At 63.6% G+C, this 11,700-nt stretch overlaps 1 protein-coding gene across 1 annotated transcript in view; it reads left to right on the top strand.

Annotated features, from left to right (window-relative positions):
* The window catches only part of Cd6 (CD6 molecule), a 20,899-nt gene extending 14,966 nt beyond the window's left edge, over positions 1 to 5,933 (top strand). Inside the window, exons 4-12 of the mRNA XM_033756584.1 lie at positions 4 to 390; positions 1,041 to 1,106; positions 2,741 to 2,881; positions 3,102 to 3,203; positions 3,837 to 3,959; positions 4,805 to 4,876; positions 5,012 to 5,254; positions 5,438 to 5,539; positions 5,779 to 5,933. Coding sequence (XP_033612475.1) covers positions 4 to 390; positions 1,041 to 1,106; positions 2,741 to 2,881; positions 3,102 to 3,203; positions 3,837 to 3,959; positions 4,805 to 4,876; positions 5,012 to 5,254; positions 5,438 to 5,539; positions 5,779 to 5,843 — 1,301 coding nt within the window. The 3' untranslated portion in view covers positions 5,844 to 5,933. The remainder of the gene's footprint in view (positions 1 to 3; positions 391 to 1,040; positions 1,107 to 2,740; positions 2,882 to 3,101; positions 3,204 to 3,836; positions 3,960 to 4,804; positions 4,877 to 5,011; positions 5,255 to 5,437; positions 5,540 to 5,778) is intronic.
* The last annotated feature ends 5,767 nt before the right edge of the window (positions 5,934 to 11,700 follow it).

Raw genomic sequence — 11,700 nt, 5'->3', positions numbered from 1 at the left:
GAGTGGGGTTGGCCAGGCCGGTAGGCAGTGGGAGGGCAGTGCTGGCGGCGCCAGGCTCCACACCTCAGAGCCCCGTCCTGTCCCAAGAGCACCAGGCCTGGCGCCTGACCGGAGGTGGTGACCGCTGCGCAGGACAGGCGGAGGTGCAGTTCCGCGGGGTGTGGAGCACTGTGTGCGACAGCGAGTGGTACCAGTCGGAGGCCGACGTGCTGTGCAGGGCCCTGGGCTGCGGAATCTCCGTGGACCGGCCTCCTGGGCAGCCCCACTCGCTGCCCGGCAGGATGTTCTACTCTTGCGCTGGGGAGGAGGCCAGGCCCTCTCTCTGCACCTGGAGGTTCAACAACTCCAATCTGTGCAGCCAGTCACGGGCAGCCAGGGTCCTCTGCTCAGGTACCAGCCCGCCGCGCCCCCAGGCCGAACCCCAGCACCCCAGCCCTTCCTGGGTCTCAGGGTGTCTCCTGATGAGGATCCAGTGTAGAGAAGGGGCCACTGGGCTCCCCAGCGTGGGTGATACTTGGAACCATGGTATCCGGAGGCCAGACGTAATCCAGCGTTCGCCGGCCTCGGACGCCATGGACCGCGTCCTCCGTCCTCATGGAGGACACATGGACGCGGTGTTGATCGGGAGCCCAGCGGCATCCCTGGTATCAGAGCGAAAAGCAGGCGCTGCTGGAGCAGGCGAGGTGACTTGAGGGGTCAGGGAGCGTCAGCGAGGGTCAGGCCGCACACCCCCAGCGTCTGCGTCCCAGCTCTGCGTGTCCAAGGCGCGGGCTGGGACGGCCCCCTGGCCTTCAGTTTCCCGGAGGTCAGCTCACACCTGCCAGGCCAGGGCGCACTTGCTGCCCTGTGAGAGACAGGGGTGGGGACCGTGTGTTCCAGCAGGGGTAGAGAGCAGGGAGAATCCCTCCAGTAGATCTGCCTTCTAACCAAAGCGCCCAGTGGAACCGCGCCCCATTCCTGGGGCGGGGTTTTCCCGAGCCCATCCCGCAGGGTTCCTGGCACCAGGCCTGGGTGTGCGAGTGAACAGGGCTTTCTCACAGCTTCCCAGGCACCACACAACCTGTCCTCCTCCCGAGTCCCTTCGAGCGTGCAGCCAGGGACTGCAGGTGAGTGCTGTTTCCCGCAGAAGTCCAGGTGTACGCACGCGTGTGTGTGTGCGTGTGTTCACAGGTGCACGTGTGTTGAATGTGCGGGTGTGTGCATGCCTGTCCGAAGGAGGACTGCTGATTTGTCCCAGGGCTCTCTGGAGCCTCGGTCTCCCCCATGACCTCCCAGGCTCCCCTCCCGCTGCCCTGGCAGCTCCCCGGGCAGGCAGGAGGCAGAGCAGGCAGGGGCCCTCGAGTAGCTGTTGGGGTGCTTGGTGCAGCCATTGTGTTCTTATGGCCCAGGCTCCGTCCTTTCCCAAGCTTCTCTGGCAGCCACATGGCACGGTCTCCTCAGGCCCTGCCCCACGGCCGAGGCTCTGCCTGAAGACCCGCACCTGGCAGCTCCAGAGCTGAGGCTGTAGCCCCAGCTGTGCCCCTCGCTGAGTCTTGGCCTCCTGACTGCAAGGTGTGATGGCCCCAGACTTCTCTCCCAGCACTGTTGTGCTACCTCGGGGAATTCGCTTTAGCAGAGCTTCCTGCCCCATCTCGGGCCCTCAGAGCGGCTGCTGGGGTCCTAGAAACCGGGGTCTGTAGGGTGAGCAGGACCAGAAGCAGTGCAGCTCTTCCCAAGGCAGAGTAGAGACAGGGACCCCAGGCCACTGCAAGGAGCAGCATGGGGCAGTGCAGGGACTCTGCCGCTGGAAGTCCCTGTCCCTGCTCTGTCTCGAGAAGACCAGCAGTGCTTCTGGTCAAAGGCAGACAGAGAGGTTGGCACTGCCCAGGCGCCACCCCTGCCCTTCCCCAGGCCGACCTGGGACTTCTGCCTTTGAGGAGCAGGTGGCCCCATACCTCTGCCACCTCCTCCTCTGCCCACAACAGGGGTGAGGGGTAGGGAAGCTGCATGGAGCTCTCCTGGGCACCCTCCCTGGAGAAAGCGAAGCACCCTTGGGCCGATGCCCCATCCCCGTCACCCACTGACGGCCCCTAGGCAGAGCCCCAGGGTCAGGCACTGCTGTCTCATTGCTCCCCAGGACCCACTGTCCGGCACACGCCGTGCTATCTATTGAGCAGTGTCTTAGTCTTCTTCCCATTGCGGGGACACAACATCCAACACCCACAAAGCAAAGGACAGACTGGTCTTAGGTCGTGGTTTCAGGGCATGCGCTTGGGAGTCAGCAGGCTCCAGGCAGGAAGCCCCGGTGGAGGGGCCGGGCGGAGGAGAGCCGCTCAAGGCACGGAGGACAGGAAGCAGCGCGAGAAGGGAGGCGCCGGCAGGAAGCCAGAGCCTTGCAGGGCTCGCCCAGGGACTGCCTCTTCCTCCCAGGCCCCACCTGCTGAGTTGGCTATCGGCCCATGATGTCGTCACCTTGTAGTCACCTTGCAGGAGGACACGAGGCCCTGGGGGACACCTGGACACAGCACATAACAAAGAGCAGTGCTGAAGGCTGAGGGAGAAAACCGGCAGTAATTTCACTATGCGTTTATGGGGCTCCTGCTGTACACCAGGCGTCCAAAAGCAGATGGGGAAAAAATCAGAAGAAAAGGAAGCGGGGAGGAGCATGGAGAAGGGAAACAGGTCAGCTGCAGAGAGGCAGACGGCGGGCAGGGCAAGGAGAGGCCTCTGTCCACTCCCTTTGCTCCCTGGTGTTTTCCAGAATCTCTAGTGACGGTGCAGACGGCGGGCAAGGAGTCCCGGGAGCTGGCGCTGCTCATCCCCAGCATCGTGCTGGGCGTCCTCCTGCTGGGCGCGCTGGTCTCCATCGCCCTCCTCCTGCTGCGCGTGAAGGGGAAGTACGGTGGGTGGCGGTTCTGTGGGCAGGGGAGCGGCTCGGCCGGGAGGTGCGGGTCCAGGGCCCCTGGGGACCGGAGGGTTCCCCGGCCGGCAGTGTGGGCTCTGGGAGATCAGCCTGTGCACACGCGTGAATGCGTTGGAGGTGGGGTCTGGCTGGCCGACTGCAGTAGACCAGGAATGGGCCGAAAACCCACCTTGTGGACGCCCTGGCCCTCCACCCGCAGCCCTCTCTGCGGCTGAGAATCACCAGCACCTCCTTCCCACCGCCGCCCCAGCAGGGAGCAATAGCTACCACGCCGTCCCTGGCACTGTCCCTAAAGAGGAAGGTAGGAGCCCCATCTGGGCGGGGGCGGCCCGGCCTGCTCTGCCCCTCCAGCTCTGTCCTGAGCCCGAGGCTGCCCCAAGCCGGGCGCCTGGCAACGTGGTTCTGAGTGAGCTCTGCTGTGCTGGTCACCGTGACAGTGGCACCTCTCCTGCTGCTGCCCAGCCTGCTGCCACGGGGCCCCCTGGAGATTTCCCTGGGATGTGACTGTTACGGCTTTGAGCAAAAGCAGGATCGCTTATCCAGCCCTGGGGTGTAATTCGGGAGTCTGAGTTTCACTGCTTGGCTGGGCTTGGATCTGTCCCCCACCGGCCTCAGGCTCTTTGCTCAGCCTTGGGAAGAGACGCCGATGCTGCTCCCAGGAAGGAGCACCGCTCTGGGCCTCGTTTTCCCTCACAGACTCACAGTGAAGGCTGCCGAGATGTTAGCTGGAGCAGGTGTTGGCCCAGTGTGTAGTTGGGGTTTAGTTCCGCTGGTGTCACAAGGGGACCCCTCAAGTTTCTGCAGTGGTCAGACTGCCAGCTCCCCCTGCTGTGGCCTGCCCTCTGCCTCCTGCCCTCTGCCCCTCTGCCCACGGCTTTCCGCCCCCAGCATTGCCATCCTGCCCTCAGCTGCCCGGCCGCTGTTCCCTCCTCAGTTCCCCAGCTGCTGGCCCAGGGCCCGGGCGGGCCCCCCAAGGACCCCGACTCCAGCTCTGGCTCTGACTACGAGCACTACGACTTCAGCACACAGCCACCCATGGCCCTGACCACCTTCTACAGTGAGTGCAAGGCCTCGTGCCCCTCGCTGCCCATGTGGACACTGGCCCAGTGCCTCCCGGGGGGACCATATCTGTCTGTCTGGGGCCAAGGCGACCAGGCCGGACACTCACCGGAAGGTGCTGTCCCTGTGCACAGCCTGACTCCCCACATCACCCCAACCCTGCCTCCCACTGTGGCCCCTGTGTGGCCGGCACAGGATGAGAGCAGCAAACTCGCATTCCAGATTGCGGAGGCCGCGTGGGAGTCTGGCTGGGTCCTGAGATCTCCAAGGAGGGGGTCCCTAGAATCAGGGGGCTGGGCCCCTTCTTCCTCGCGGGGGTCCCTGAGATGTCACTCTGGTCCATGCGGTCCAGGTCGGCTCACCCACTGCAGGGCCCACAGCAGGTGCCCAGCTGGTCCCGCGCATGCCACGCCCAGCACGGACCACCGGCTGTGGGGGATGGGCAGGTGCTTCAGCCAGGCAGCTGTGAGTCCGGCTTCCCCAGTGTCCCCACCCCACCGCCGGCAAAGGGGTCCAAGAGGGACGCAGAGGGCTGCACCCCTGCCACCTTGTGCACTCTTGCTCAGGGGCCACGGGGACGAGGTGCTCATGGTGTTGGCGTGAAGGGCAGTGGTGCTGGCTCCACAGGGCTCCATGCTGCTGGGCAGCCACATCCTCCAAGCTCTGGGTCTCCGATCACAGACCGGGCCCAGACCTCCTGGCTTCCGTCCGAGGTGGAGCTCGAGGGCCTCACCATGGCCCAATCTGGGGCCCTGGGGAGAAGCCAGGCTGTCCCTGACTCCTCGGGGCACCTGGGCTGGGGAAGCAGCTGAGCCCTCCGTGCCACCGCCCTGCCTCCTGCAGATTCCCAGCGGTACCGAATCTCAGAAGAGGAGGCCCAGCAGAGCCGGTTCCGGATGCCGCCTCTGGAGGAGGGTGAGGCCCTGCCCCAGCCCGAGGCCCGGCTATCCTGCAGCTCAGTCCACCCTCCCACATGCAAGTCCCTTCTGCAGCCTTGGAGCCCTGGCTGGGTCACTGTTTTGGTCCTCAACTGCCTCTGTTGTGGGCCAGGACTTGAAGAGCTGCAGGCGCCCCCCATGCTGGCCGCCTTGCTGGGACCCTGCACCACAGACACTGCCCCCAGGGACCACCAGTGTCACCATGGGGATGACAGCGGGTCCAGCACGTCTTCTGGAGAGGACTACTGCAACAGCCCTGGCACCAAAGCACAGCCCTGGAGCCCCCAGGCGTTTCCCCTGGAGCAGATCCAGGGCCTGGAGCTGGCTGGGCCCCAGATGCCCTTCCCAGGGGGCGGTGAGTCCTGTGTCCCTGTCCCGGAGCCCCACGCTGGGGCCCAAGCCAGGCACCGTCCTAGCCTCGCTGTATGGCCTTGGCCGGCTCCCTCCTCTCTGGGCCTCCCGTCCTCGTGGGTCCCAGGGCTCTGGCGCTGGCCGTCACATGCTGGCTGAGGTGACCAGCTGATTTGGGCTTCCACAGGGCCCCCCGAGGACAACAGCTCCAGCACCTCCTCCGGGGAATGGTACCAGAACTTCCGGTCACCACTCCAGGGCCCCTCCACGGAGCAGTTTGAGTGTCCAGGTGCTGGCTGGGGGGCTGGCAGAGGACGGGCTGGAGAGGCGGTGCAGGAGCAGCTGGCTGTGGGAGGGCTGTGGTCGCAGCAGGGCCCAGAACTATTGCATACTGTGACAGCGGCCGGGCCCCACCTGATGGGAACAGCAAGGCTCCAACAGCTCAGTCTGCCCAAGGAGGGCAGCCAGAAGAGGCCACGGTGGTGTCTGGGGAGCAGGGCCAGAGCCTGACCTGAGCCTCCTCCCCAGGTCCCTCGGGCCCACAGCGAGGCTCCTCCTCTGCAGACGACTATGATGACATCGGGGCAGCCTAGGGTCCCCCGCTTCCTCCGGCCCCCAGCAGGTCCCCCAAGTGGGGCGCAGGCCTCCTCAGGGGCCAGGCCCCCCTGTCCATCAAGCAGCAGCCCAGGGAGAAGGTGGTCCAGGGTCGGGGGTCCCTGCAGACTCTGGGGGTCAGGACTCCGATCCCCAAGACCCGGGCAACGCGGGGCTGGACTGTGGTGGGCAGGGTCGGCCCTCCACAGTGATGACCCCACCACACCGCGTCCCAAGCTTCCCCATCCACAGAGACGCCCCGGCCACTGCAGAGGCCCGAGCCCGGCCAGGGCCCAGGACATCGGGACGCTTGCTGCCCCAAGTCCCTGCTCAGGGGGGTTAGGGACGCACAGACACGCCCGTCACACCGACCTGCAGACGGGTAGGGGTTGGGCCGGGCTGTGGGGCTCCGAGTGTCCTGAGATTAAACTGAGCCCCGGAAACCCGGAACGTGGTGAGCGTGGCCAGTCCTTGTGCTTTGGGTGTGTGTTCACACGAGTGTGCAGCACGTACAGCTTCTGCCTCAGCAGAGGAGGCGGGAGGGGGCCCGGGACCTGGCCTTGTCCCAGTGTGCAGTGGGTGCTGGTCGTGGCCCGAGCCCCAAGCCCCAGCTGCCCTGCAGGTCTGGTGAGTCGGCCCTGAGCAGAGAAGCAGGTCTGGTGAGGCCCAGGCACCCCGTTGTTCTAGTGGGGGATGTGTCCTGCCTGGGCCCAGCACTGCCCTGAGCTCCCCTCCTGGGCAGAGCAGCTGCACCTGGCTGTGTGGCCTCTGTGGAGGTCTCAGCCCAGCCCTTGGGGGCTTGGCAGTGGGCTACAGGGCTTAGAGGCCCAGCGTTCTGGAAGGCTGAGGCAGGATGATCACAAGTTGGGGCCCAGCCTGGGCAACTTGCAACTTATTGAGACCCTGTCTCCAGAACAAGGCTCAGCGTGATGGCCGTGGGTTCCACTTCTCATACTGAAGAAATAGGGTCCACTCACTGGGATTAGGGCTGGGAAAGATTTGTCGCTGTCCCTAAAAGGCTATCAGCTGCATCCTACCCATCCCGAGTTCCGAGTTCTCCTGGCTCAGAGCCCTGAAGCCCCAGAGAAGCAGAGCCACCCAGGACTAGGACCCCTCCCTGACCAGGCCGGCGTCACTGGGCCCAGGTGAGCAGTCACAGTCACAAATGGCAGCTCCCAGTGCTCCTGGGACCACGAGTCCTGATATGATTCAGGGAGAAGAAGCAGAGGTGCAGAAGGGTATTTGCTGAATTTGATTTCGGCACAGCTGTGGGGAGGCCAAGGCTGTGGCCCTGCAGGGCAGGGAGAGTCGCAGGGACTCTGCCCTCAGGCAATGTCAGGGGCGCAGGATGAGGAGGCACCAGCAACAGTGGGTGAGTTCCCAGGTGGACGCCGGCCTGGAGGAGCCCGCCCTTCTCAAGCCAGAGAGCAGAGAGGCTCGGGAAGCTGGGTCCAGATGCAGGGGGGCGCCCCTCACTCCCTTGGTCCTCAGTTCTTTGTACCCTTGGTGAAAGAATTCAGTCAAAACACAGGCCAGCGGGGATGGTGCAGCACACCTGTGACCCTAGCACTTGGAGGCTGAGGCAGGAGGGTTGACACAGCTCCAGGGCAATCTGAACTACACAGCATGACCCTGCCTCACATAAACAAACGGCACCCACATAGGCCATGCAGAAGTTGAGGTGGAATTCTTCACCAAGTAGATGAGGAGTTCTGGCTCCCTGAGTGTGAGTCTGGATGCCCCTTTCTGCCCTTAGCAGTGACTGTGGGCTTGGAGCCAGGGCCACTCTGGTGCTCGCCACACCTCTCCCAGAAGTCACTATTGCAGCTGTCTCCTGTCCCTTGTGACGGTCAGTTTCCCCAAGGACGTAGCACGTGGGATGCACGCAAAGGAAAAGCTCTTCCCAGAGCCCGGGCACCAGCGCTGGAGCCCACACTGGCCTGGGAGGGCTGGCCCGGCTCTCACCCGCCTGTCACCACCGTGGCCTCCTGTGTGGGGCCAGGTCCACAGTGGAGGCTGCAGCCGGGCACGGCTCTGCAGACCCTGTTCGTCTGTGTCCTCCCTGCGGCTCTGCACGTGGCGTGGGAGACCTGGGGCGGCGTTCAGAGCCGGATGGGAAGTTGCCCACTTCCTCCAGCTGTTTACCAGCAGCCTAGCATCCTGACATGAAACAGCGTCACCCACCCGGGGAGGAAGACACCGCCAGCAAGATGAGCCCACACAGGCGGGGAGGAGGGGACGTCGGGGCAGAGCCGGGAAGGGACAGTGGCCCCTGAAGCCGCTGTGTCCCTGGACAGCCTGGGGCTGTCAGGGTCCCACTGTCTGCACGGGAGAGGCCGCTGGGTGTCGGGCTGCAGGGAGGCCCCGGTGTACCACGGGAAGAAAGGCACACTTTCCGTTGGTGCCTCCTGGCTCCCTGCCAGGGCCACCACACCCTGAGTCAGGAGCAGGACCCCGACTTCCCTCCCAGTGGCCTGCTCTGCATCCCGCCGTCACAGCAGGAGACGGGCCTGGTCCTTGTCCTCATCCTGGCTCACACATTTCCCCTCGGCCACACTTACTGTCCCACAGAGACCTGGGCCCCTGCCCCTCCACAGTCTCTGCCTGGGTCCAAGCGACCAGGTCGTGTGCCGACGTCCAGGCCCTGGGGAGCCCTGGGGTGTGGGTGTCGGTCCCAGCATCACAGCTGGGCCCTGCTGGCCTTCCAGTCACCCTCTGGGCTCCCTCAGCTGGGGCCCCCAGGCACCCTGCTCTGGCCAGCAGTGTGTGCTCCTCTGCCCCTAGTGGCCCGGGGTCTGGGCAGGCTTGGTCACCGCTGGTCCTCCATCCTTAAACTGGTGTCTCCGCCCAGCCTGGCCACCCCCTGGGCCAGGACCTGGGCAGAACAGAGATCACAGAGCCACGACTCTGAGCACTGCTGTCTGGACACCTCGTGGGTTTGCTCTGTCTATGGACCATTCGTTCTTCTGATCACTTGGTAGGTTGTTTTTTCAAAAAATTGGACTCAATTTTTTCAAAAGTAAATTTATTTTTAAAGGAATCTGTATGTTTTACACAAACCATTTGGTGTGTATTTTAAAAGACAACCATGTCACAAAAGACTCAGGAGGGGTTTCAGGTTAAAGAAGCAAGAGACCCGAGGAGTGGGCACCATGGGCTCCTCTTCCTCCTCCCTCCCTCCGTCCCTTCCCCTGCCCTCCTTCCTCTCTGTCTGCTCCTCCCTCTGAGCCTGGAAGAACACCCTTTCTGAACAGCCTCCACGCCACCAGCATCAGCCCGGGTCACCTCCCCTGCTGTCCACAGGCCGCAGGCACAGGTGCGCAGTGGCGCTGGCTCCTGACTGGACCAGACACTGCGTTCTGTCCCTGGGGGGAGGAGAGACCCACAGAGCTGTGCCACACGAGGGCAGCAGGTGCCATCCTGGGGCGTGCTTGCCCACCTGGCCAGCCCGAGAGCCTGGCACAGTTGTCGCCCGTGAGCGTTCCAGGGGTAGGCGGCGCGGTCCTCACCTTTCGTTTGTTCCCGGCACAGTCCTGAGCCTCACCGGCCACATCCGAGGGCAAAGGTCAGAGCCGTCCAGGCCCCTCGCCATGTGCAGGGCACAGGCTGCAGGGGACTGTCACGCTGATCGTGCAGAGGCAGTCTGGGAAGCGGGAGCCCACAGCCGGCTGTTTACAGACGTGAGTCCCGCCAAAGCCTGCGCGCCACGGTCAGAGTAACTCACACCCGGATTCCTCTCCCACAACTAAAACCTCCGGACTAGAGGACAGTGTGCTAATCACAACCATCCATTTTGTCTGTTCTGCTCCTAATTCCAGAAGGCTTTGTTTTGCCCTTTATGAGCCTCGTTTACGTTAATTTCCATAGGAACCACATGTCACCTTTACCCCAGGTGATTGCCAATAAAACTCCTTGCCTGGAAAGAAGGGAAAAGAAAAAATAAAAGAAAATGAAAAAATGGAAAAAAAGTCTTTGTAAATAAGGAGGGGTGGAGTGGGTGAAGGAAACCCAGGGGATGGGGAAAAAATAAGAACCAAGATAAGTCATGTAAAGGTGCAGGATCCCCATGATGAATGTAACTGTACCGTGTACCTAGAATGGACCAATAAACTTAATGGGGGGACAGTCCGTGCCTGGAGCTGGCCAATGCCTGTGTCGGCTGCCCGCGTGGGTCGTCCTGGCCCCGTCTGTCTCCTAGCTCTGTCTCTCAGAGCGCTCATCTCGGCCTGCGTGGTATCCTGGCAGAAGACTGACCCTGACTGCAGGGGTCTCCAGCACAGGCGTTAGTGAGCCCAGGGAAGAGAGCTTCATGAGCGTGACTGCCGCCAGGAAGCTCCCAGCAGCCTCTGGGTCAGGCAGGGGTGCGCTGGGGACCCGTCCCGCAGTGGGCGTGTAGCGTGGCCACTGCAGGCTCTGTGTCTCTCCAAGTCTGTGTCTGCGTCCCCCACCCGCCATGCTGGGGCCCGGGCCACTGTTGCTCTGCTGTCCCTGTGTGCGTTTCCACCAACAGCTATGCCGCCACCGAACACCTGTGTCCCACAAAGGCCTTCAGAAGGTGTCGGCGGGTGCCACCAGCACGCTCCTTCCTGCCCCAGTTTCAGTCACTGAAGCGGCTCAGCTGGCTCCCCCGTCCTGTGCCCCACCACCTCCCTGCCACCTCCCAGGATGGGCCCAGCTGACCTGGGGTCCCTGCTGTCCCAAGTCGCAAAGCCCTGGTCCTGTGTGAGGTGCGAGTGCCGTCTCTGAACATTTGTTCTTCAGGAGTAAGGGCCACGGTGGCCCCAGGCAGACCCTGGGGCTGAGGACGGAGATTCTGGTGCCCTGGGTTCTGAATATGCCTCCTACACAGACAGGCTCTGACCCTGAGGCTGGCCTTTCTCCTCAGGACAGAGAGGCAGGGGTCTGAGCGGCTCCTCGAGGGCAGAGGCCCAGCAGCCTCGGGGTGCACACGGCACGGATGCAGGCTGCCCAGCTGCCCTCCCAGCCTGGCTCCTCCTGCCCGGCCTGGGTGCTCTTGGCCCTGGACTCCATTGCTGGGGTTGTGAGGTACAGGTCAGATGCCTGGGTAGCACAGAGCCCCTCCCAGGGGCCAGGTGATGCCTAAGGCCACGGAGCGGGAGGGCAGGTGGGACGTTTAGTAGCAGGGATGCAGGGCAGGGACTGGACTCCTCAGCCCCTGGAGCCCAGTGTGGCCCTGGTGCACTTCCTGCAAGGGCAGGGGTGGCCTGGAGCACCCCAGGGGCCGCCTCTGAGCTGCTGCAGGGGCACAGAGATGGGGTGCTCTACTTACAGCTGGACACCCAGAGCAACTGCGCAGGGAGGGTCTGGAAATTTCTGCTGCCCCCATCCCCACCCGGGGCTGGGGAGTGAACCGGCAATCAGCCGATGTCCCAAAGGCAGGCAGCCAGGGTAAATTTGCCAGATCTTATCCAGGCCACCACAACAAGCGAGTACAGCACGTGGCCACCACCTACCGTGACCCTCAGCCACAGCCCACCCAGCCCCAGACCGCCAGCCTGGCTCTGGCTCTGTCCTCTGTGCCACCAGCCAGCGTGGCCAGAGGGGAACTGCACAGGCTACAGCTATGGACTCGCGGGTGCACCGTCCACGCACCCACGGGGAAGGAGCCTCGCGCATCCATGGCGCAGCTGTGGCTGCACGAGCAGCCACATCCGGGGCACGCCGTGCTCCCTCTGCTTCCACGGCAGGAAACACCGCAGAGCGGCCATGGAGTCAGAAAATAAGTCAGACGTGCTGGTCAGTGGACTTTCTTCAGAAGAACGAGACCCCTAGCTTCTAATCTTCGGGATTTCCACCTGAAAGGGCATCTTGAGGGTGAAGAAACATGTATCGCAC

The sequence above is a fragment of the Fukomys damarensis genome, unplaced genomic scaffold (assembly GCF_012274545.1).
Source record: "Fukomys damarensis isolate Sample0158 unplaced genomic scaffold, DMR_v1.0_HiC HiC_scaffold_27, whole genome shotgun sequence".
Lineage (NCBI taxonomy): Eukaryota > Metazoa > Chordata > Mammalia > Rodentia > Bathyergidae > Fukomys > Fukomys damarensis.
The sequence above is the reverse complement of the archived record's forward strand: the minus strand, read 5'-3'. Positions and strand labels throughout refer to the sequence as shown.